The sequence below is a fragment of the Diplotaxodon limnothrissa genome, linkage group LG5 (genome assembly GCF_057381915.1).
Source record: "Diplotaxodon limnothrissa isolate DT_005_m linkage group LG5, D_limnothrissa_male_GT1.1, whole genome shotgun sequence".
In the NCBI taxonomy this organism is placed as follows: domain Eukaryota; kingdom Metazoa; phylum Chordata; class Actinopteri; order Cichliformes; family Cichlidae; genus Diplotaxodon; species Diplotaxodon limnothrissa.
The window spans coordinates 34,488,629-34,514,691 of NC_140600.1; the positions used below are offsets into that span (position 1 = coordinate 34,488,629).

The 26,063-nt window shown below is 42.7% G+C and overlaps 1 protein-coding gene across 1 annotated transcript; it reads right to left on the bottom strand.

Annotated features, from left to right (window-relative positions):
- Nucleotides 1–1,033: 1,033 nt before the first annotated feature.
- On the bottom strand, nucleotides 1,034–20,373 carry LOC146632720 (uncharacterized). Its single transcript, XM_085353550.1, has 6 exons — nucleotides 19,932–20,373; nucleotides 19,344–19,685; nucleotides 19,131–19,265; nucleotides 18,048–19,049; nucleotides 3,920–3,982; nucleotides 1,034–1,159 (listed from the first exon to the last, which is right to left on the bottom strand). Exons 1-6 carry the CDS (start codon nucleotides 20,316–20,318, stop codon nucleotides 1,034–1,036), a joined length of 2,055 nt encoding a protein of 684 aa, XP_085209676.1. The 5' UTR covers nucleotides 20,319–20,373.
- Nucleotides 20,374–26,063: the final 5,690 nt, after the last annotated feature.

Sequence of the window (26,063 nt, forward strand, 5' to 3'; positions counted from 1 at the left end):
TGTAATTGCTTTCATTTGTGCCCAACATATGGCAGACTGTGCTACCAGTCACAGAAAGTAACTAGTACACTTGGGTGGTATTCATTTTTCATACCTCATACAATCTTGACATTCCACCAGGGGTATGTGATATGACGATGGATGTTGTAAACCAACAAGGTAGAAAGTGAGACAGATGACATCTTGTAAAATCAATGCAGTCCGGCAGAATTTTGATCTAGAAAATGATGCATGTTGGCTGTGTCAGGATAAATTGGGCCTATGACCTGGGACCACAATAACAGATTCAGCGCATTGATGGATTCTAACCTACAAAGAAAGTAAACTGTTAGTGCTAGCATTTCCAATGTTAGCCACACTGCGTGATTTATTTTTAACTTTTAGAGTCACAGGTTAACATTTACATTTTCACTACATAACTTGCAAAATTTGTTGCTACCTTTGTGCATACATAGGATTTGATGACATTTAACAAGCAAGTTGTGTGGGTATCTTCCTGCATGTTGGCTTGCTTTTTATTATAAAATGAAACAAAATCCCTAAGTTTATTTCTTTACTAATCATGATTTTCACAGCTTACTGAGCTCAGCTTTGTTCATCCACCAGCAGATACTTCACTTGAGTGATAAAAGCTCTGTAGAGCTTAATCAAAAGAAAGGCATGTATTATTTTCAAGGTACCGATTGCTATAAACCCTGCATTGTGCAATAGCATAATACCGTCCAAAGCTAGTAATCAAATAATCAAAGATTATATCACAGCCATAGAGGGTAGTGAAGGAGTTAACAAATAATGACAAAAATGTTTTAGTATATTATCGGTTTTACTATATTATTATTATTTTAATATACTATATTTTACTGTATTTATTTAAAAACTCTGTGTTAACCTTTTACCAATCAGGCTTAGCTTTTCTGCAAGGTCTTCCTGTAAAAGGATTAAAGGGTTCTTGTGCCCAAGATGTGCCATTCAGACATGAGAGAGAGTAGTAATAAAGGGAGGATGGATGTGTGGGTGGAACTGGGATTGGGATTTAAGCGATTTGCAGACAAGGCAGAGGCATGGGCAGAGGGGTCGGGGGTGCCTGATGGATCGTTTTCTGTGAAGAAGCAAGAGGACTTGGAGTACTTTTTCTACTGTCCGCAATTGTCCCATTTGTCTGTGTCAGAGCAAAATACAGATGTGTGAGTGTAAGAAAGGAGTTCATTTTGAAGAGCATTTTGCTGAAAAGCACAAGTGATGATCACTTCGAACTGCTACTTCATCTAAACAAGAAATTCACATGCAGTGCAAGTCCACAAGGAAGGCTCTGTTGATGATAAACATTTTAGCTTTGATTAAAGGCACTACATGTGGCATTTTACCATCAATAAATCATCACTACATTAATTTGGAGATACCAGTATAATGTCTACAGGAAGCCCCAAGGAAAGATTTCCCAACACGTGAGTCTCTTTAGGGAAGTAAAAGAGAAATGAAAAACATGCTGCAATGCCAAGAAGAGGAATCTGAGGGGACTCAAACTTCTCGTACGTGACAGTGGTATTAAATTTAGAAGCAAACAAACAACTATGTGAGACTATGTGGCCTGATAACTGAACAATATGAACAGTAAGCTAATGCAGTAAAACACTGCACAAGTAAAAATACCAATGAAGCAGCAAAATCATTCAACAAATTAATCATTTATCTTGGGTGATGTTTTTGTTTGTTTGTTTTTTATCCCCATCGTGTTGGCATTTCACGCTTTGGAGGGTGAAATTTCAGCAAGTACAGAGAAAATGCAAAATGCTACATTGCCAGCATAGGCTACAAGGCTAGCATAACATTTGATATAACCAAGATTTTTAGCCTAGAGTATTTGCTAGAGCTCAGTAGATATATGATGAATCACACATATCCTAGTGTTTTAAGACATAAATAAGGGTTAAAGGTTCCAGTGATCCATGGAATATCGAATAACAATTTTTAATGGAATGCTTCTGTAGCATCAGAGCAACAGATAAGCTCATCCCCAATAAGCATGCGGAGGCCATGACTGAGGCGACAGGTAGGGAAAAGTCTTAATACAGTTAAGTCATTTAAAGTAAGTTATGTGTAGTGTAAAATATTGCATGCACAGAATAGATGTGATAGATTCTAAATCGTATTCAGATACATAAAAGCAAGATGGCAGGAAGACTAATTTTTTTAGTCTATCAAAACAAATAGTTTATACTGTGTATCACAAATATGAACTGTAAATTATTATGGTATAAATTGTTAAAAAATGAAAGAATCCTCCACCTGGAAAACAAATGGTCTGGGTTTGGCCACGTAACTCTCAGGCTGCAACTCTCAGGCTGATATAATGTACATGTTGTATTTAATGATTATATTGTTTAAATAATGAGAAAGCCAAAGTACAACCATCTCATGAATCATTAAGAAATATATATATATACATTTAATTAATTTAGAAATACAATTAATCAATTGTATTTTTTTTTTTTTTTGCAGTACCCCAATTCCGTTCAGCTTTGTAGGCTAAGCATATAGCTTATACTGTGACAACAGGATAGCGGATACAGAGTGGGCTGTAACTTTTGAGGCAGCAGAGGTTATGCATGAACAAGAGCACTGATCAGCTTCGTGAATATGAAGCTTACCAAATGTATTAGACTGCTTACTGTTAATTTAAGGAAGCTGTGGCATAAACCTTACATAGAGAAATGGTCTAATAGATTTGTCATAATAGTCTGTCAGTTATAAAATAACAGCTTTTGTAGTGTATAATGATTTGTCATAGAATATGCTAAATAAATCCCAGGAACTTTTTTCCTTTTTAAAAATAGATGAAAGAAATGCTTAATATAATGCTGTCTTTGATGATTCTGGAAATGAATCCAAAACAGAAATGTGTTTTAATGACCTTTTGAGATAAAGTAATAGTTTCTTTGAATTCAGCAAAAATGCGTTCTATAACATGAGAGGTACAAACAGGGGCTCCTTAAGACCATCAGTCCACAGATATTAGCTTGTAGATGTGCGTCCATGTGTCTATGTGTCTGTATCAGAGCTGCAAGATATTTCACAGATGCTGTACATCTAAAATGTCTACCCCTGCAATTTGTGACAAATTCCAAGTTTCCTTTTTGGACAGTGAAGAAAAAATGCAATTTGACTATGAGCATACTTGTATTTCCTAAATGCCAATATTACAAAGTTTTAAGTTAACCAGTAGAGCATTTCTGAAATGGAGGAAACAATAGTGGAGACAATGATGCAAAACTAATTCAGTACAAAACGATAATAAAGGCCCAAAAGGAAAATATTCAAAGCTACATTATTTCTCTTCTACACAATATAACATCACAGAATATATAATGGAGAAAGAAAAGAAAATTAATTCTTACTTAATTCAGTAGAAAACACTGCGGGCAGATCAGCATAAGCTTAAGAGCAGAAATTAGCAGCCAGCAGGTGCAAAGACATTAACCACAAGCAGATCTGGGGGCAGTAATCTCCATAAACAGTTATCTGCTAAGTCAGGCAATAGCTGAACTGTTCCCCAGTTGAGGGGGCAAAGGAGAGCAATATGATCAGCACAAGCAGCAACAACACAGATATTCCATCTCCCAAATCCACACTACATACTATACAGTATGTATTAATTTTCAGATTCTTTTAACAATATGCCTACGCCTGAAGTCAGCATACATTTTTTGCTCTTTTGTTTTTTTCCCCATGATCTGCTCATTTTCCTAGCATTCGGTGCTTTTGTAACATAACATGCATGTTAGTTCAACAAGTTTAAGAGCAAAATTCACTGATTTATTGGGAGTCTTATCTAATCTAGTCTAGCTAATCTCATATTGTCACTTCCTAAACAAATACTCTCACACGTAGCACAATATAAAGTATGGACCAGAGCACACACCTGATGAAGAGCAGTGAACCTCAGCTTCTCTGGAGAGCTGTGAAGATTCACCGAGGTCTTTGGCTGCCAACAGGGACAGGAAAATGCTGAGTAGACAGGTAGACAAGTTAAATTATGACACAATAACACAGTGAATAAAGTTTTGGAAGGTTTTCTTTTTTCCTTTTCTTTCAAAGTAACACAGAAGACTGAAAAAAAATCACAGAGTTGAGATAGTGTGTGAATGTGAGAGTGAATGAATAGTGGCATTGTAAAGCGCTTTGGGTGCCTTGAAAAGCGCTATATAAATCCAATCCATTATTATTATTATTATTATATGAGAGTACAGATGTAGGGTAGAAAGACACAAACCAGTGTCAGATTGTAGCCTTACATACACCTTTAGCTATGTCAGCCTATTATAAGGGTACTTCAGCTTCGAGCCATTCATCTGTCCATCAAACCATCTATCCATGTTCTCCTGCGTGTCCAGTTAAGGGCTCCAAGCTGGTTTTTACCACTGTAAAAAAGTTTTTTGCAAAACATTTTTTTCCATCCATAAGTCAAAATTTCAGGTTATTTATTTATTTATTTTGCAGAAACAGTCTTCCATAAGGGAGGGACGCTATCAAGATTCACAGATAAACTGTGTGTAACATGTAACATAACATAACATTAGACAACATATATTTGAAAATGTCTAAATTAAATCCTGAATTATTTGTGAAAGTACATGCATATGGGGGGAAAACACCATTTAAATTTAAATTTAAGCTGAAAGGTCTCGATTTGCACAGCAATAATAATAATAATCAGGAAATTGAATTTTCAATTTACTTCTATTTATATTGCACCAGTTGCCTCAAGACACTTTATATTGTAAGGTAGGGACCCTACAATAATACCATTAATACATATTGTATTATGTGATTAGCAAGCCCTTTGGCAAAAGTGAGAAGGAAAAACTCAGTTTCAACAGGAAGAAACTTCTAGCAGAACCAAGATCAGGGAGGGCAAGCCTTCTGCGGTGACTGGTTGGAGGTGATGAGGTTTTCATTGATCTGTTAATCCTAGCGTTTAATCTATCATATCCTGATTATCAAAACTATGGGAAAGTGTTAAAGATCCTGCCACACGGGCAGAGAAGAAAAAAATGCATATATCAATCACCTGGGTCACCTGCTGAGAAAGAAAAAAGAAAACAAGCAGAAGAGAACAAGAGCAACAGAACAAACAACACCACAATGATACATGGGAATACGACAGCAAATACCAAACACTAAACACCACTGTGCAGCACACAAGACCAACAGAACACAGTGTGCCCTGAGGTAGGAGCCAAAAAGGGTGCAGTTTGTGGGTGTGATCACCCGTGTGTACACCTGTGAGCATGGACGCGCTTGTTTTTTGTTTTTTAAAAGGTTCCTTCCTGTAATAATCTGCTAGAGGGTGTGGGGGGGCCACAGCCCCGTCCTCCAGGGCATGAAGCAGGTATGGAGGAGATCAAAACTCCAGACATCGAGAGGCCCCCAGAACACAAGAGACCAAGGAAGACCAACAGAGGGGCAGCCGCGCCACTGTCCCAGAAAGAGCTGAGGAGAGTCCCAGTTGAGGGCTCACTCAGCAGCCGCGGAGCAGAAGCCAGGGGGAGTTGCAGTGACGCGCCCGTGAGCTCCGCCGGCAGCCAGCCGCGCCTGAGTGACCGAGCCCCAGGCCGAGAGGCCGGGGGCACCCCACCTCCGAAGTGGCCCGAGCGAGCCCCAGGCTCCAGGCCCCGATAAGCGGCCGCCAAGGAGTGAGCCGGTGTGTACCTGGACGCCCATCCCCGGACACAGAGAACCACCAACGCACCGATGTCTGAGGGGGTCCGCCACTGGCAGGGGAAGTGGTGGTAGGGGGAGATAGGCCTCCAAACCTTGGAGGGCCTGAGATGTCCCCAGAGAGGTGGCGCCTGACACCCAACCTGACATATAGACACAGACATACAGGCACACACAGATACAAACATCCATTCCCACCCTCATGCTCTCATATGCACTTACTCCACACTCAACCAACGTGGAGACAGACATAAAGAGACGTTGTACACACGATCACACTCCCCAAGCGTACTCTACAAACCGGGTCTAGGTACCCTTGCCCCTGAAGGGGGGAACTGCACCCAGACCCAGGTGGTGTTACCCTTTTCCCTGCGGTGGGGGGAGGCAGACCGCCCCGACTCTGCAGCAGCAGGAACGCCCCACACTCCAGACCGCAGTCGGACGGCCAACTCCTCCTCCTAGCCCCCCCGCTCCAGCAGGTCGCAGAGAACGGGGGTGAGAGAAGACTCCAAACCTCCCTCCACCCGCTCATTGTAGTGTTGATGCATTTGTGTTCTAAGGTGCATTTAAAACCCAGGAGGGCATGTAGCTACCTGCCAGAGAGCAGCAGGTAAGCGCATGGTCCCTCCTGCTAGCCCTCAATGTCTACGTGTATTTAAAATTGAGAGGTGGGCAACGACGCCAGGGGTGGGGTGTACACCCTGATGGTACTTTGGACTCCGTGTATCGTGCCCACCCCCAAGATCCTATATGTATGTGTAATGAGAGTGTGAGTAATGTGAATGTCTAAGTTGTGGGATAAAATTGAGGCAGAGGCAGCCAGAAGGGGACGGGGGGGGGGGGGGGGGGGGGGGTAGCCTCCTCTGCACCCTGGTGACATACCCCTACTCCAAGGTCCTGCATGTGTGGGTGGTTGTGGTGGAGCGGGAAGAGGGAGGCAGCTGGAGATGGGGAGGGAAGGAAGGGAGGGGCAAGTGACCCCTCCCTGGGGCCAGCTCCCCCGCTGACCCCAGTAGGCACCCCCATACTCCGCGACCCACCAGGGAAAGGGGGCCCAGGCCCATCCAGACCGGGGCCCAGTGCAGCAGCGCCTCCCGGCCCCACAGAGCCCGGGACAGTCCACCCAACCCCACCACAGAGAAAACTGCACCCACCCCACCATCCACTCATCTTCCAGACTACATAAGACAATAAACACCCAGGCTGAGATCTTCCTCCACCTCTCCTGTATCTCCCCCTCCTGCAGAGGGAGCTCCTGAGGAGAGGAAAGCTCCTGCAAGATGTGACAATCTCCCCCACCAGTTGAAGAGCCCCCCAGGTGGCTCGATGCACCGGCGGCACCCTGCTCCAGGGCTGGGCCCCCATGCACCCACCCGCCCACAACCCCGGCAACACACCAACCAGGACCCAAGCCCCCGAGGCCCGATCCGGGTCCCAGCCCAGAGACGGAGCGCCCCCAGAACCTCACGCCCATCCCGGACCCACCCAGGGGCAGCCAGGCTACCAGGTCAGTAACCCACGTCCGTCAGCACAGACCCTCCCCTAGCCCCGCTGCACGCAGCCACGAGGAAACAGTCACCTGAGAGCCAACAGAGCCCCTAACCGGACATGACCGCTACCCCGGGTTGAGCCCCCCAAGGAAGATGCCTCCGGGGAACCCCCCGACGCTCTAAGCCTGTCCCTACCCCCACACCAATCACAACAGTGAAGGCGGGACCAAACTATGACCCCCCACCCCCACTAGGTGATGGAGCTGATCAAAGGAGCCCAGTTGGTTTTTGTCTTTTGCCCTTCTCCCCCGTCCCTCTTCTCAGCTGTTTCTCTTTCCCTCTTTCTTTCTCCCCTTCTTTCCCCCAGTCAAGTCTGTCCCGTATTCAGTAAGTGAAAATAAAAGAAACAATAAAAGGTGAATCAAATGGACCATTACGGCAAGGCTGGGATGGTCAATTTGGTAAAGTAAATCCGTTGGGCATCTTTCTTTGCCTTTAGACAACAATTCTGATGGCAAAAGAGCCAAACGGGACAGGCAAAAAAAAGAAGAAAAAAAAAAAAAAAAAGATCCTGCCACACTCCTCAACTGACTCTCATTATTATTTCCATATTTAATTAGTCTGTGTTTACATGACATCAGTGACATTAAAATGCTGTAATTTGGAGAATAACGGGGGAATATTTATTTATAAACACTCTACACGCACAGGAATCTTGTGAAAATGCAAATACATAATTACAATAAATTAAAACAACTGTGAAGATGATCAAAAGAGAGGCTAAGTACTTTAAAAAAAAAGAAGAAAACATTTGGTAAAAGAGGCCAGTGTACAAAGTAGTGACCTTCCTCTGATTCTCTTCTCTGTCTTTCCAGCTGAGATCTCTCCTCTGCCTGATCTCTGGCACACATCAGCTGAGTTGTCCCTTGCAAGCCTCCTGTCACACAAAATAAATTGCCTTCGCAGTGAATGGGTCAAAACAACACAGAGATGTCATTATTTCACTGCAATTGATCATACCTTGGGAAACACAAGTCAATAGTTTCTATAATTGCAATGTCTCCAGCCCCTCAGAGGTTCTTCCATGAGGGCTCCTTTGCTTCTTTTCATCTTCACACTGATTACGGCTTTCATGTTTGCCACCTTTGAAAATTATGACAAACATAACACCATGATATGCATCTTTGAAAATATATGTTTTATTACTGGGAGGAGGGTTTGCATGATAGATTGAAATCTGATACTTCACTTTAAATACACGTCAGGCTTAGATGCCTATTAACATTTTAGATGGGCTGCCATCTTCAGTAAAGTAAGTAATAAGAAAATCACAGCTAGTGAATATCAGCAGTGAATTCAGGCTAACATATTTATTTGAGTAGGCTATGGAAACTGGGAAGGTATTGCTATTGTCAAATGCATTCATCTTACAATTGACATAAAGACTTTTTTATCTGGCCCTCTACAAAAGGCGCTTGAACTGAAAGGACTGCATTATGACATTTTGTTCCTCTGATCATTTTATGGCAATTAAATAGTAGAGAAATGTCACTAAATGGGGATAAAATAAGTCAATAAACCTCTCAGTCACTTATTTGATTCTTCTCTTTGTCTGCTCATCTATCTAGCCATATATGCATTCAGTACAATGAGACCCCTGTGCTCTGCCAATAATTTCTATCTTTGGCACTCTTATTTAAAAACTATTGACATCTGAGATCAATGTTCTGTGTCAATCAAACCTAGCTGTTGCTCTGACTGAAAACAACCCACATCATCATTTATTGATCATTACCAGACATTTCATTTGCAAAACTTGTGATATGTGTACCCAGAGATCGGCAGTAACCGAAAGATGGCAGAGATGTGTACCAGAGATGGGCAGTAACTTGTTACAAGTAAAGTGTTACTCTAATCTGATTACTTTTCTCAAGTAACAAGTAATCTAAGGGATTACTATTACAAAAGTAATTCGATTACTGTTACTTTCCAGTAAGCACGCTGTATTACTGTGTTACTAAACCGTGATTTTGTTTGTGAGAGTGTCTCGTGCAACGTCCGTGGCAGCAACAGACGTGTGTACATCAACAATGGATAATATGGAGTGTGGGAGAGAGTACGACCATGTAGCGGTAAAAGCGTGGAAGTACTGAAATTACTTTGAGTGTGATTCTGTAAAAAAGTGACAAAAAACAATAGTGTCCACTGTACACGCTGCATGGGAAGAAAACTTCTTTCTACTGTGAAAAATTAAACTTCAAATCTGAGCAAGCACCTAGCACGCTGCCACGGGAATGTGAAATTCACAGAGTAACCCCCGGATCCCCCCCACTGACATGATCACTGTGGCACCAGGCAAACCTCCGCTTGCTCCACTCCTGCTAAACAGGTGAAAATAGATTTAAGAGAGACAGGACTTAGTGCCGCTGAATCTTTGATTTTATTTAGTTTTTGCTGTGTTTTACTTGCATCTATTTGAAAGAGTGAGTGTAAACAAAAAATATTATTTTATTTTATGTGCTGGAATATGCAGAAAATAGGTTTAAATGTTAAACAAATTTCTTCAAGTCAGAGAATGTTGCATATAATTACATTTTTGCTTAATGCAATGTGCATAAAATGAAAAGATTAAAACTAATAAAACAACTTTTAAAAAGAAACGTTTCCATTTGATTACATTTTATATGATGGATTATGCATAAAAAATAGAATTGGGCTGAAAGGTCTATTGCTTTATTAAGTATTCAGGTTGTATATCATGTTTTTAAAAAGTAACTAATTACTTCTGAAAATAAGAAATCAGCATGGTAATGGGATTACTTTTTTGGAGATATAATCAGTCATAAGTAACTAATTACTTTTTTCAAGTAACTTGAACAACACTGCCTGTACCTATAAAAAACAATATGGTTCTAAGAGTACAATTTGTGAACAATAAAAATAATCATTAGTTGCAACCCCAGATGCATGTGAAATGTACAGTTTAGATTTATTATTAGTGATTAGGCCTGTTTTATTTGCCCCTTGCTGTGATGCTATATCACATAATTAAATCCACAAACTTCTGTTACAGCACATTCATAAGCTCAGAGTCACGCTGTGGTAAACCAACAGTATATAGCAAAATGAAAAATGGTGGCCCTGTGCAGACAACAATGGAAAAGTGTGCTGAGATTCACATGGAGTTTAATGAAAGTGAAGTCCTGCAGTGTGGAGTCAGCCAAGCCTTCTGTCAGGCCTCACTTGTTCAGACACCACAGGCAAAAATGTGCTGTCTCCATGAGCAAGCATTTCCTATCTTTGCAGATCAAAACACTGATGGATTTTAATACATTGCTCGGTGTTTGATTTTACTTTTCATTTTCTGCAGTTGTGCAAATTCAATCTGTATCCTATACAGTTAAAGCACATACAAAATACAAAGACACACATAAAACACAGGCTCTATGCACATCATCACATTCTAATATCTTAATAAAAACAAACAGAATAAGTATGTAATTTAGTCACACCTGCACACAAAGATACATTCACATGCTGCATTGTGTCAGTATCATCAGTCCCTAATGTAACCATCTGCTCCACTCTGTATTTCTTTTATGCATAAAATGCTAACCAACTCTTGGCAAAGAGCCCTCACTCACCATCTCACATGCATCACAGCAAATTAATGGGTTACCTGAGAGAAACATGAATAGAATTTCGTAGGTCTAATGGGAAATTAAAAAATGGCTAACAACCCTGAATCAGCCAAACTAATCGGGAGTGCTGCTGTGATATTCTGGACCTTGCCAGAACCACACCTAAACTGCAAAATCGGCACAATGGTTCCATAAAATACAGACCTAATAAGCAGTAAAGCAGTTTGAATAAGAAAAAAGTATCCTCTAAAGTCAATACTATTGGTCCATTATCGGATATATTTTTTTCTTTAAATGAGTCTACATGCATTTAAATGTGTCATTTAAGATTTGTGCCAAGCTACTTTGAAATCAGATTCAAAAGTCTCTGTGTTCAACGTGTTTACTCACTGCAGCATGCACACAGATCTTTAATACCACCCAAATGACAATAACACAATTTCTTTCAAAACTAAAAATCAACATGTATATATTTCCTACCATTAGTTAAATGAAAAGAGTCAAACAAACAATAAAGAGATCCAATTAAAAGCGTTTCATTCTCTATTGCCAGTGTCGTATGTAGCTTATAAACATCCATCAATGACAAAAACACGGTGGGCTACAGTGTTGCACTTGGAAATGTTTTTTGAATTATCAGGAAACTAATTAATCTGTGGCTGAAAATATTCTTCTACAAATGTTTTTTATTTAATCCAGCTTGAGTAAAACCTGTGATACCCAGCTGTTTAGATACATTATTAAGGTATAAAGAAATAAATGTCTAAAATTGAAATACATTTTAAGAATTTTTCTTAAAAGCAAGCTGGTTTGAGACAGAAGTTTTTAAAGACTTTTGTGGAAATCACCTTCCAGCTCCTGGACAGTCTGAGGTGCAACCTGGTGGCGCTGGATGGATGGAAACATTTCCCAGAGGTGCTCTATTTGATTTAGTACAGGCAAGCATTGGGGCAGGGGGCGGGACATGGGGCAGTCAATGGTGTCAATTCCTTCATGAATTGATACTACTGAAGGACACAGTCTCATATTAGGCTAGGATTGTTTTACATCAAGAGGAACCACTGTATCAGCGCAGGGTCTGACACTGCCCAAGGATTTCATAGCAATACCTAATGGCAATCAGAGTGCCAGTGCCTAGCCTGAAGAGGTAAATCATGGTAAATGGTAAATGGGCTGGTTCTTATATAGCGCTTTTCTACTCTGAGCACACAAAGCGCTTAAGCACAGAGCACCAGTGGTGGATCTGCCAATTATGGTATTTGATGGCAAATGCCATATGATCTCCATGGTGCAGGCATGAGCACAGGGCTCGTAGAGAATGTCAGGCCCTCAGGCCACTCTAATGAACTATGTTTCCGATTCCTGGAGGTTATTTTCTAGTGCTTGTCCTGTTCCTCTCTGCAAAAAGGACTCAATACCAGACATGCTGATGAGTTAACAACCTTCTATGACCCTCTCCAGCTCTCCTAGAGTAATTGTCAGTCTCCTTGAATCTCCTCCATGCTCTTAACACTGTGCTTGGAGACACAGCAAACCTTTTGGCAATGGCATGTGCCATCCTGGAAGAGTTACATTACCTGTGCATCCTCAGTGGGGTCCAGGTATTGCCTCGTGCTAACTGTGGTAACACTGACCCTAGCCCAAAGGAAAATTAGGGGGGTTAAAACAGTCAACACAAATAAAGAAGGAAAAATTGTCAGTGGCCTCTACTTAATTGACTTGATGCTATATTCTGTTTATTTATTTTGAGCAGTATATATGTATCATGTGTCTTGATGTATGCTCAATCATCCAGGTAAGTAAATCCCAAAAGTTTGATTCTGTTCATGTGGACATAGCGTTTCCAATGGGAATGCGACATCCAGATGAACAGAATCAATTTTTGGGGGTATATGTATCACACATACACAATTGCAGAGATCTACAATATATCATAATACAGTTTATATGTGTAATATTCAGCTTCGTATTGCAGTCTTGTGAATTTTGTTACTTATTTAAGACTTACATTTTCAACTTTCTAGTCCAGAAATGAGCAGCAAATAAACAACCTTTGATCAGTTATTCATCATAATTCTTATGAAAACTGATTTGAAGGAGAGAGTTGCTAATTCAAAGGTGTCGACATCAACACCTTCAATTCCCTCCCTTACACCTCCTTTGACGTCACCTCTTCTATCAGCCAACATGGTTTAATCTAAAACACAAGCCTCAGGTTACAAAAGTCACTCTACATCTTGTCAGGACAATATTTTCACTGCCTCCTTTTCCCAGTGGCAATGACCTTCCTGCGTCTCTCTGATCTGTGCAGCAAAGACACCCAGCCCACATTGACAGGACTGCAAAAGGCAGCCAGGCATATCTTAATCCATTCTAGCTCTGCTCTGCTTCGGCCTGCCCTGTCTGAGGTGCTGCTGGAGTTTTCTCTGCACATACGAAGGGTTTTTGCAACCAGCTGGTCCATTAGTCCGAATGGAAGATGCTAGTACAGGCTGGGGAGTTTTAGACAGCTGACAGAAACAGAAGTATTCTGTCGTTTCATGTTATGCAGCTAAACCTACTGATTTTCTTAGACCTTTCCCTCCTGAAATATTCAGGCTGTATTTGTAGAAGTATGTGCACTTTTTCAATTTCTCTCCATGTTAATGCTCTTTTGTTAAATTATTCATTGGTTATAAAATGTGCCAACATGCTCATTGTAGGCAACAGTGTTAAGAGCAGAAAACTCATTTACGTCTCAGATACTAAACACTTTTGAAAAGGGGTTCACATCACATTAAGTCTGCACGCTGCTGTTAAAGTAACTTCAAATGTATCTGCTTGCAATTCTAGATTTTTTCTTTTTCCGTGATAATGTTAAGTTAAATCTACTTGTTGAATCCGAGTACATAAATTGAAACTGAATTGCTTTAAAATTGCTTTAAGAACACACAAAGGTGTGTTTCCATAAATAGCCACATGGCTTTCACTTACCACACCATCACAATGTTTTGCCAAGCACACTTCAGCATAACAGCTCTAGACTGTTGCATTTTATATAACTCTTCTTCTATTGAGGTTAAACAAGAGGATAGAGAGTAGCTTTCACTTGAAAGTGACGGCTAAAGGTTTGTATAATCTTGTATGCTGCTGGTGGTGGGCTAGTCTTTGTGTCTCTCTGGTTGTCCTCACAGATGGAGAGGAGTGCCCCAGGTAAGTGGAGACCAAGCCAAGGATATGAAACAGGAATGACCAGACTCCCACCGGAAGACAGCAGAGGAACTGAGGGATTGTGGGATTTCTGCAACAATAGATAATTAGTCAGGAACATCTGCTGGAGGAAGTTCCCCTGTACCTCATGGGCAGCAGATCTTAAATCAGTCATTGGCTTAGAGTCAAAAATTTGTATCTTCAGCTATTTACTTTGATAAATTGTTTTTATTAATCACCAAGGTCACCTGTAAACTTCCATATGGCTGTGAGGAGGTGGTACATGAATGTCCAATCCCAATGTAGTAAACCATTAATCTAGCATCAAACCAAGTAAAAGTAAGTATGCTTTTGTAGTTTTCTTTTTTGTGTGAGCTTTGACAAGGCTCATGGATTTAATTTTTAAAGTTTATTCTCTCATTTCAGTCTTAATAGTCTGAGAATGGCTTAATTTTCAATGTACTTTTAATATGCAGACATTCATCTGCATGTTTCATCAAATGGAAAAGAAGAGGATTTACACTTTCAGTTTTACCTCTTAGGAAGAAATCGTATAAACCGAGATAGTTGCAACAGAACATGGAAAATATATCAAAAGATATCAAAATAAAATGTACTATGTGGCAACACATCTCAAGTTTGGGACCAGGGTAAAAAAGGCTCTGGAAAATGGAGAATCTGGAAACATGTTTGTGCAAAAGACAGAAAATTGAAAATCAATATTTGCTTCTCCTGCCACCTGGGCCCTCAGGTGGCAGGACATTAAAAACAAGTATGATTCTGTCATAGAAATCACAGGCTCAGGAACACCAGAAATCATGACAACGATAAATCATAAACCCATAAATTATCGTCAGTGAACACAGCTCACTGTGCCATCCACAAATGCAAATCGAAGCACTGTCATGCAAAGAAGAAGACATATCTGGATGTGATCCAACAGTGCCAGCTTCTTCTCTGGGAAAAAGCTCATTTAAGCAGACTGAAGCAAAGAGGAAAACTGTTTTGTGGCCAGACAAATTTAAATGTGAAATTCTTTACTGAAAAATTGATACTGGATCTGGTTTAAAGAGGAGTGGGACCATCTAGCTTGTTATCAACACTCAGTTCAAAAGAGAAAACCTCTGATGTTATGGGGGTATATTAGTCCTATGGAATTGGTAGTTTGCACATCAATGTTGAAAGACATATATAAGGTTTAGAGCCACATATGCTCTCATCCAGAGATGTATTTTTCAGGAATGTCCTTTAAATCAATGTTAAAGGACATACTGCATCTATATCTGCAACATACCTTATAGAAGTCTGGATCTGGGCTCTAAATTGGCCTGTCTGCAGTCCAGTTTAGCACCAACTAAAAACATTTGGAGCATCATGAAATGAAAAATACAACAGAAAAAACCCAGAATGATTTAGCAGTTAGAATCCTATACTAGGCAAGAATAGAAAAACATTTCTCTCCCAATGTCCACCTGCTGCTGATTTCAGTTTCCAGATGTTTTCAGATTGTTTTTAAAATAAGTCAAAGTGACCATTTTTCTTAAAACGATGCATTGTCTCGCTTTAAATGTTTAATATGGTAAATGGTCTGTATTTGTATAGCGCTTTACTAGTCCCTAAGGACCCCAAAGCGCTTTACACATTCAGTCATCCACCCATTCACACACTGGTGATGGCAAGCTACATTGTAGCCACAGCCACCCTGGGGCGCACTGACAGAGGCGAGGCTGCCGGACACTGGCGCCACCGGGCCCTCTGACCACCACCAGTAGGCAACGGGTGAAGTGTCTTGTCCAAGGACACCACGACCGAGACTGTCCAAGCCGGGGCTCGAACCGGCAACCTTACGATTACAAGGCGAACTCCCAACTCTTGAGCCATGTATTTTATGTTCTATTAATAATAAAATATCTGTTTGGGAGATTTATCTACATTTTATACAGCATCCCGCCTTTTTTGAAATTTATGTTTTAGCTTGACTTTGATTATAATTCCATGATTATGTCTTGAAAAGCCAAGTTCCAAATTATTTCTGTGGGTATGTCTGCAAAAAACTTTCACAGCAATCCATCCAATAGCTGTGAAGATGCTTCATGAAAAAACAAAATGACACAACGTCACCAAAGCTAGATGATTTTATCCTTAGTGGACTTTGAATTTCTGTACATAATTTAAAAGAAATGAATCTTAACATCTTATACTAGTTGTAATAATGATCGTTCTCTGGACTAAAACCCCTGGGTTACACAAAACACAATCCAGCTTCATCTTAGAGACAAAGGCAATGGACCGCTGACCTAATAAGTGAAAGATTTTTATTAGCATCATCTTCTGGTCCCCTCAATCATCAAATTCCTCGTTGAGACTCCACCTGCTCCTGCAGTGTAACCTGATCATTAGCAAAAAAAAAATGGATTCTTTCTCGAGCATCAAGAAATGAGATAAATAAATAAATGAGCAGGTACATATCACGAAATGGGGCAGTTAGAAATCCATCAGAATGTCATTTTGTATGTCTCTGCTTCTCCTTCTCTGCCCATCCAGTTATATGTCAGCTCATTGCAGGCCTCGCTCCCATTAACCCTTTAGGAGACTGCCGGTGAGGTTGAACGTTTCACCTTCCTATCAAGTCCCCTCCCCCACCGCCTGTTTACAACCACCCACCCGTCCTCTTCTTCTCTACCTACTTTTTGTCTGTCTGAGTAAGTTCTACAAAAGATAATTTCCTTTTCAAATTACAGCAGGCCTTCTCACTGACCCGAGGGCATTGTGATAATGCAGTGTGGGAGCTGAGAGGGTCTCTGATGAGAAGCAAGAGCAAATGCACTGGCCAGCACTAATGTCTTGTCAACACCATACTTGGAAACGACGCCTATAGGACACAGCACAGCTTCAGACTTGCTGAGAACAGTGGTTCAGAATTCTCTACAGCATTTTGGGTAACATAAAAACTACATATGATTAGCTGACACTTGGTTTGCTCAGAAACCTGCTGCTAGCGCATGCAAAAGTACAGTACATGCTGCTGTAAATAACCAGAAAAAGAAAAGAAAAAAAAACTCAACAGAATGTGTGAATGACTTGCCGAAACAGCTCACGGGCTGTGTTGCGATTCATGGGCTAATCGCTTCTCAGTGTACTCAGGCATGAGAAACACAGAGAGAAGGAGGTGTCAGGTACAGCAAGGAATACTTTGATATTAGAATTCAAGGCATCTACGTCTTGCCTTGAGCAGGATAATCCCATTATGCCTCAGGTCACAGCAGTGCACACACAGAGAGGGGCGAAACTCATTTCAAAATAAACTGCTTACAGTTGACAAGAATAACACAAAACAGACGTCAGAAATAACATCAAACTCTGACCAAAACGGAATTAGAACATCCAATTTACGGTAGAAAAACACCCCTGATATTGAAAACAGAGACTAGTTGTCACGGCTGGCGGAGTGAGCCGTGTGGAGTGGAGGAAAAGGAGGACCCAAAATGCAGCAAACTGATGATACGAGTGAAGTTTATTTACACGGTGGCAGTGGCAAAAACAGGCAATGAAGCATGAGTAATGACAAACCTAAACTGGGAGAAACTAAAGAGCAAACCTGAAATCTTACAAAACGGAGAGCGGAGCAGAGAGACGCAGACCAAGGACCAGGATACCAAGAAACACAGACGAGCCGACAACGAACACAGACCGACACCCACTATATATACACACACACACACACACACACACAAGGTAATCGGGTAATCGCACACAGGAGGGAAGAACAGCTGATCTGAATACACATGATGACTGGAGGACACAAGCTGAACACAATGACAACAGACACAGACTTTCAGAACAAAACAGGAAATCTAGAACCCGAACCGGACACAAGGGGGGAGGACACAGAATAACTAGAACAGAGGGAAATAATCACAAAACGCTGGGTCAACGACCCAGGACCATGACAGTACCCCCCCTCCAAGGGCTGGCTCCAGACAGCCCAAAACAAAAACAGACGACCAACCCAGGGTGGGCGGCGGGGGCCCAGGACGGAGGGACCAACACAAGCTCCAGCGAACCGAGAGAATTGTCCAAAACAAAAACACACATGCTGGAGCACGAGAACAAAACACAGTTCAGGAGGCCGGCCCGGAGGCTGACAACTCAGAAGTCCAGGACAGTTCATCTTCTGAGGCCGGCCACGTCGGCGACGTAGATCCATAAGCCGACCGAGCGGAAGGCAGCGGTGGCGGAGTGGAGGCAGTTCAGGGGGCCGACCGTGCACACGGCAGCGGCGGCGACGGGGAAACCGTTCAGGCGGCCGACCGTGCGGACAGCAACGGCGGCGACGAGGAAACCGTTCAGGCGGCCGACCGTGCGGACAGCAATGGCGACGATGACACAAGTCTGGAGGCCGACCGCGCGGAAGGCAGCGGCGGCGTCTAGGAGGTCGTCCATATTGACGATGACGCTCCACCAGCGGCCTGGTAGATGACCGCCGATGTCGAGGCGGCAGTTCGGGACCCGAAGGTGGCGTGGCCGTCGCAGCACCAGACGAGACCGAAGCAGCGGCTGGTCCAGGCGCGGCTGAAGCTGAAGCGGAGGCCGGACCAGGCGCGGCTGAAGCAGAGGCCGGACCAGGCGCGGCTGAAGCAGAGGCCGGACCAGGCGAGGCTGAAGCAGAGGCCGGACCAGGCGAGGCAGATGACGAGGCTGAAGCAGAGGCCGGACCAGGCGAGGCAGATGACGAGGCTGAAGCCGGGCCAGGCGAGGCAGATGACGATGCTGCACCGGGCGAGGATGAAGGCTCGGAGGCTGCAGCTGGCGAGGATGATGAGGCTGCAGCAGGCGACGGCGTGGAAGCCGGAGACTGTAGCGCTGCAGGCGTGGAAGAAGCTGCAGCTGGCGAGGATGATGAGGCTGCAGTTGGCAGCTGGACGGGCTCCTCGGGCCCTCCAGCTGACGAGGCAGGAGGCTGGCTAGGTTCTCCTGAACCTCCAGCTGACGAGTCTTGAGGCTGGACGGGCTCCTCGGGCCCCCCAGCTGATGAGTCTTGAGGCTGGACGGGCTCCTCGGGCCCCCCAGCAGGCGAGACAGGAGGCTGGACGGGCTCCTCGGGCCCCCCAGCAGGCGAAGCAGGAGGCTGGACGGGCTCCTCGGGCCCCCCAGCGAAAACAGTCTCTGGACCAGTGGGCACCGGGGCCCCTGGAACACACAGGTCAGAACCAGCAGGCGCACGGGCCTCTGGCAGGCACAGTTCAGAACCAGCAGGCGCACGGGCCTCTGGCAGGCACGGGTCAGAACCAGCAGGCACACGGGCCTCTGGCAGGCACGGGTCAGAACCAGCAGGCACACGGGCCTCTGGCAAACACAAGGCAGACTGCAGCTGCACAGAGCATTGACCCAGCTCGGGCAGCGACAGCCGGATACAGTCCTCAGCTGGCTTCTTAATCTCCAGGGGTCCAGAGTCGGCCGGGGGCTGGGACCCAGCCTCTGGGGAGGCCCTGGAGTGTGTCACAGTCTCTGGGCTGGCCAGCTTTTGAGGACTGATTACAATATTATGTGGTGTGTCTCTCTGCTTGACATGAACAGGTGAAAAATAGTTCTTTCCGGGTTGGATGGACTTAACTTGTTGTGCAGGAGGAGTTGGTGACAACGATGGCTGAATAGGTGATAATAAGGCGGATGAGTCTCTTGTCAACTGAGCTATTGACTGAGCTATGGATTGTAACCAAGTGTCTAATAGGTCTGGCTGTGACTGTAATGGGGGTGACGGTTGAGTGGCTAACTGAGCTAGTGGCTGCTGGGCAGCTAACTGAGCTACCGGCAGGGCAGCCGACTCAAAAAACACAGCCCCGGAATAAACAGACACACAGTCCAAAACAGAAAAAGGGTCCTTTTCACTCACCACAGCTGGCAGTTCCAAAGTCCTAGTCTTCGGCTGTGGGGTGATGCGCCGACGGCGCGATCGTCGCTTCCTCCCGGGCAAAACCTCCGGCGGGCCGGGCAAAATCTTCGCCGCCGGGCCGGGCAAAATCTTCGCCGCCGGGCTGAGTTGGGAAGCGGTAGCGGCTGGTGGGTGAAGGTGCAGTTCGTTGAGTATGAAGTCCTGTGCGAGCGGGTGAAGAGAGTCCAGCAGCCAGGAGTGAGCAGAGATGAGCTGCTGTAGCCTGGCTTCTACAGCGCGGAGACACTCTTCCCCCTCATGCTCGAGCCATAGGTTAACCAACCTGGAAACAGAGTCAATTAGTTCCTCCCGAAGCTCCTCGGGAGGTGCGGATGCCGCTGGGTCCATGTTTGGTCGGCTCGTACTGTCACGGCTGGGGGAGGGAGCCGTGTGGTGTGGAGGAAAAGGAGGACCCAAAATGCAGCAAACTGATGATACGAGTGAAGTTTATTTACACGGTGGCAGTGGCAAAAACAGGCAATGAAGCATGAGTAATGACAAACCTAAACTGGGAGAAACTAAAGAGCAAACCTGAAATCTTACAAAGCGGAGCAGAGAGACGCAGACCAAGGACCAGGATACCAAGAAACACAGACGAGCCGACAACGAACACAGACCGACACCCACTATATATACACACACACACAAGGTAATCGGGTAATGGCTAGTGATGTGCGGATCGATCCTGAAATATCGATTCCTCCGATACCAATCATTTATGTTCTAGAATCGATTCTCACATTAAAATATCGATATTTTAGTAATTTAGGGTAAATTTGTAGTTTATCATTAACAGGAACACAGTGAAAAGAAACTATAACATTCGGATTGTCTACATTCAAAGGAACTACTTCCTCTTCCGCCTTTCACAGTTATGTGCGAAATACAGCTGTATAAATGTCTCGCAGCCCCTTGGCGCGCGCACTCACAACAATGGCTGAGCGTAATTGTGCGGATGTATTTGACCTCCATAAACACCTGAGACGTGGTTTGCGATACATGTGGCAAAAAAGTGAGGTGTTGTGGCCATACCTGCCAACCTTGAGACATCAGAATTAGGGAGACATTCAAAAGGGCTGTTGGGGGGGGGGGTGATGAATACATGTTACAGTGTTTATTTATCAGATAAAATATGTTAAATGTCACCGTTATTATTGGCCGGCCCAGAAACAGCGGGGGTGTCCAAATTCAGAGGCTGCTTCCACCTGAGGACTCGGCTTTCGCGGTCTAAAGAAAGCCGGGTAGTACGTCACGAGCTCCCTCGGTGGAGTGAAACTCTGCCGTCTGCTCCTTGCTATCTAAAATATAACTGGGCGCTGGCGTAAACTCTCGACCGTCTCACACTTTGTTTAATTAGTTTTCTGTTTGACGTTTATTCAGCTGTGTGAAAACCCCGGAGGAACCATCCTGAGGGATTAATAAAGTTAAATTTAATTTAATCTAATCGAATAACTTTAATCTCAGCCAAACCGATTTACTCACGAACAAATAAAACACTGAAAAAGCCAAACAACACTTTTAAGTTATCAAAGTGACTTATACATGTTTAACCTGAGTAATGAAAGACTGCGGGGGTTTGAAGACGATTTGTCGATCGGCTCAGATATTTGAAGTTTACACAGCTACATTCTCACCTGAAAATATGTTAAAAGTTTTTTGCGACCCAGAAAGAGTAATAAGAGCAATATTAAAACTAAGTAGCTGCTGTCATTGTTGGAGACTGGAATTGGCTGGGCCGCGCTATGAATTCTGCGATATGGTTTTTCAATTTTGTTGTCCGGGTGGAAAATCGGGAGAAATTCGGGAGAATGGTGGCTCCGGGAGATTTTTGGGAGGGGCACTGAAATTCGGTATTCTCCCGGAAAAATCGAGAGGGTTGGCATGTATGGTTGTGGCAACATCACTGACCTTGTCAAACACCTCAGAGTAAATCATATCACAGACTATGACGAGCGTATATTGAGGTGAACTGAAGAGGAGGAGAGGGACAGGTGCTGCTAGGGCGAGACAGACGTCTCTCACGGAGTCCTTCAGTGCTGCAGGGAGGCAATGTTTTCAAATAGCACAACTTCAATTTTTTTTTATTTCTATATGATGAACTCTGCATTATTAAGTGATAAGAACAAGTAATCTGATGTCCTGTAATCATTATGACGCTATAATGTGAGATACAATAAATAAAAGTTTTTGTACAAAGTATCGGTATCGGATCAGTATCGTCGATACCACCCTGAATATTACTTGGTATCGGATCGGAAAGGAAATCAGTGGTATCGCACATCACTAGTAATGGCACACAGGAGGGAAGAACAGCTGATCTGAATACACATGATGACTGGAGGACACAAGCTGAACACAATGACAACAGACACAGACTTTCAGAACAAAACAGGAAATCTAGAACCCGAACCGGACACAAGGGGGGAGGACACAGAATAACTAGAACAGAGGGAAATAATCACAAAACACAAAACGCTGGGTCAACGACCCAGGACCATGACACTAGTACAATTAGATTTTAAAAAACAGCAAAGTTTTTCCAGTTAGACTTTTACAGTTCATCTTGGCTGTTTTCAAGATCGAGCAGTTTTTCATTACAGTCTGTCAGCTTTCATTATGAAATGAGAAAACCTAATTTTGCTGGGTGTATCTGACAGTTTTTCAAACTAATTCATCCTGTCAAGATAAAGCCTGGGCAAACCCAGCAGATGGTGTTTGTGTAACTGAGAGCTTTGTTTTCAGTGAGCACATTTTGCATAGTGCAAGACCCCGCTTGATTTAGATCTAAATATGCACTGTCTTTTGTTTCTCTTTTTTATGAGTAGGAAAATTAGATTTGTATATTTTTTCAGTTTGTTTGTTTGATTAGATAAGCCCAAAACATGAGCAAATTGGTTTAGTGCTCTTCAATTATTTAGATTTATTATTTTATTACATTTAGATGTTACCAAAGGGGAGGGGGGTACCATTGGGAAGCTGCTACTCTGAGATAAGGTTTACCTGAAATTTAGGTCTAATAATGGCCTTCCAATAAAAATAGGATTGGCGAGTCAGTCTCATCCACTGCCAATAAGACGTGTGCATCTCCCTGACCACAGCTAGAAATGCCATTTTACTGACATTATTTTCTACTGCAGATGGCTGACCAGGGAATTTATTCCTGGGAGGAGTTATGGGAGGATTTTAATCAACAGCTTCAGAGGCATCAGTCTGTAAAAATTGCAATGAAACTAGCTATAAGCTAATAACCTACGCACTATAACACACCTCAAAGAATTCCATTAGCAGGAGATACACTGGAGAAGTTTAATGTGCAGGATGATTTAAATGCAATTTCTGAGCTATTTTTCTTCCTGATAAGAAAAAAAATAGGGAGGAGGTTTAATAATTTGACAGGAAAATTGCAGCATTTAAAGACAATTCAGCACAAAATTGAAATGTTATTGGCTGTAGGAATATATTTACCCAGCAACTATGACAGTGGCACCAGAGGTGTTCAGTTCATTTTCAAACAAATGTTCAAACTGGTTACCAGTATCACTAACTGATGTCACCTGGTTCCAAAGATTAATACTCTCATCTCAGTTATGATTTACATTCATTATTCACAAAAATTTTTAAAAGCACATAAACCAAATCCAGTACATTTATAGTAATTGTACAGCCCAGATTATAAACTTAACAGGTTAAAACAGCAAAGGTTTTGTACAGACCAGCATCATCCCTGTGCTGGAAAAACTGGCATGCTAATCAGACCAGTCTGGCTCCACAGTAGGGGTGTCAGAAACACTTGTGATGACTTGGCAAAAACATTTAGTGTGATGTGTTTTGTCCAGTGCATTCCAGTGCAATGCAATATCAAAAAGCAAAGTTGCTACATTGACAACTCAAGCAAGGATGCATTCCTTCTATCACGCCAGATTTCTACTTGCAGTTGTCATTAAAAATATCCTGTGATTCCTGTCATGGTAATTTTACAGTTGCAAAATTACTTTATTGTTGTGGATGCAAAGAAAGCAAACAGACTCAGGGAAACTTTTAAAGACTTTAATGCTAAAACTTGGGTTTAAAGATGATCGATGGCGTAGGGAGCTGTAGAAAGCGTGACTGCTGGATGGAGAGCATAGTTTTGGGAAATGAGGAGAGAAATGGAAACCAGTCTCTGTCTTGGTTTTGGAATTTAGCTTGGAATGGCAGTGGAATATGGAGGGAGGCTAACCAAAGGTTGGTTGTATATGCAAAGCAGGTAGGGCAGACCATCAGGCAAGGGTAAACCTGGCTAGAACAAAGTACTTTATAAAGAACAAAACATAAAACTAGAACCAAAACCTTGAAACAACTGATACACCTGAGGTTGATAAAATGATCAGGTGAAGGGTGGGTGACAAGGTGCAAGGTGACAATGTAAGACGAATGGAACTACAGGACACAGAGCAGAGGTAGGAGGGGGTTGCTGGGAAAAACGCTGGAGACATGGCATAGGCCATGTCATTCTCAAACTTTCTCATAAAGTGCTATCTATTGTGCTATCGCTTTCTTTATTTATAACTTTTTTTGTATTTATAGTAACTATGGGAAGCAATTATGTCTTGCAGTTGTCTTCAGGTATAACTATTTTATCCTGGTGTTTTCCCATTCCCTCTATCAGTCTCACTCTCACTAGCTCTCTCTCTCTCCCATCTATCCAGAGAAATTCCTAGATTATCATTTCATCTCTCTCTCTACTATGAAAAATCCTTAAAGGAGACACACACACACACACACACACACACACACACACACACACACACACACTAAAAGGTTAAAGGTGAAAGGAGAATGAGAGACTGCTTCTAGCTGACAAAAAGTCTATAAAAACTCAAATAACCCATTGTTACAACACCAGTATGCAGAAAAGCATCTCTGGATGCACAACCTTGAACCTTGAATTAGTGGTACAGCAGCAGAAAACCATACCGGATGCCACTCCTGTCAACTAAGAACAGGAAACTGAGGCTACAATTTTTACAGGCTCACATGTTACATGTTTGATGTCAACAACCTGAAAGCATGGATCTGTCTTGCCTTGTATCAATAGTTCAATATAATGTGGAGGGGTTAATACTTTGGTCCCCGTCATACCGACTGAGCATAATTTAAACATCACAGGGTACCTGAGTATTGTGGCTGACCATGCCCATCCCTTTATAACCACGGTGTGATTGTTGCTTCCTGCTGGATAATATGGCATGTCAAAAATTATTTCGTGCTGGCTTCTTGATGTTGACAGTGCGTTCACTGAACTTGAATGGCCTTGACAGTCAACAAATCTCAGTCCAACACAGCATCATTGAGATGTGGTGGATTTGGGAAATTCAGATGAGCAGCTAAAACTTGTGATATGGATCAAAATTACTGTTTTCTGCACCGTGCTAAATCTACGCCACAAAGAATTAAGTTCTGAAAGGAAAACAAATGCATCCAGGTACTAAAAACTGTGTAACTAATGAACTGGCAGGTAAGTGTAGTCCTTTTATTTTCTAGTTTCTAGTAAGTTTTTTGACTTTGTAGTTCTTTAGATTTAACAATTAGCTGTAGCTCAGGAGGTAGAGCAGGTCATATACTCATTCGATCCCTGGCTCCCCCAGTCTGCAGGCCAAATATCCCAAAAATGCTCTCTGATGCATCCATTGGTGTATGAATGTGTGTGAATGTTAGAAAGTAAGCACTAAAAAGCATAGAAGAAAGTATTTGTGTGAATGGGTGAATGTGGCATGTTGTAAAAAGCGCTTTGAGTGCTCCAGGAGAGTAGAAAATAACTGTACAAAAATCAGTCCATTTAACAACAGTAATTGTTTACTCGTTGTTTGCATGTCTGCCTGCTTGGGTCCTTATATATCGAAAGCTAAGAAATATATTCGATGATATACTACTCATTCAGAGTTGTAAAGCAAAATCACTTTTGTAGTTCTACAAGATCTTTCTGATATAATGTTACTAAACAAACAAATGCTTAATCACACTAGTGCCCAATTAGAGCTGATTGCGATAAAGTCTGGAGTGAGGGCCACAGCAGTTTCAAGTTTTTTTGAAGTTTTTGAAGTTATTTAACTT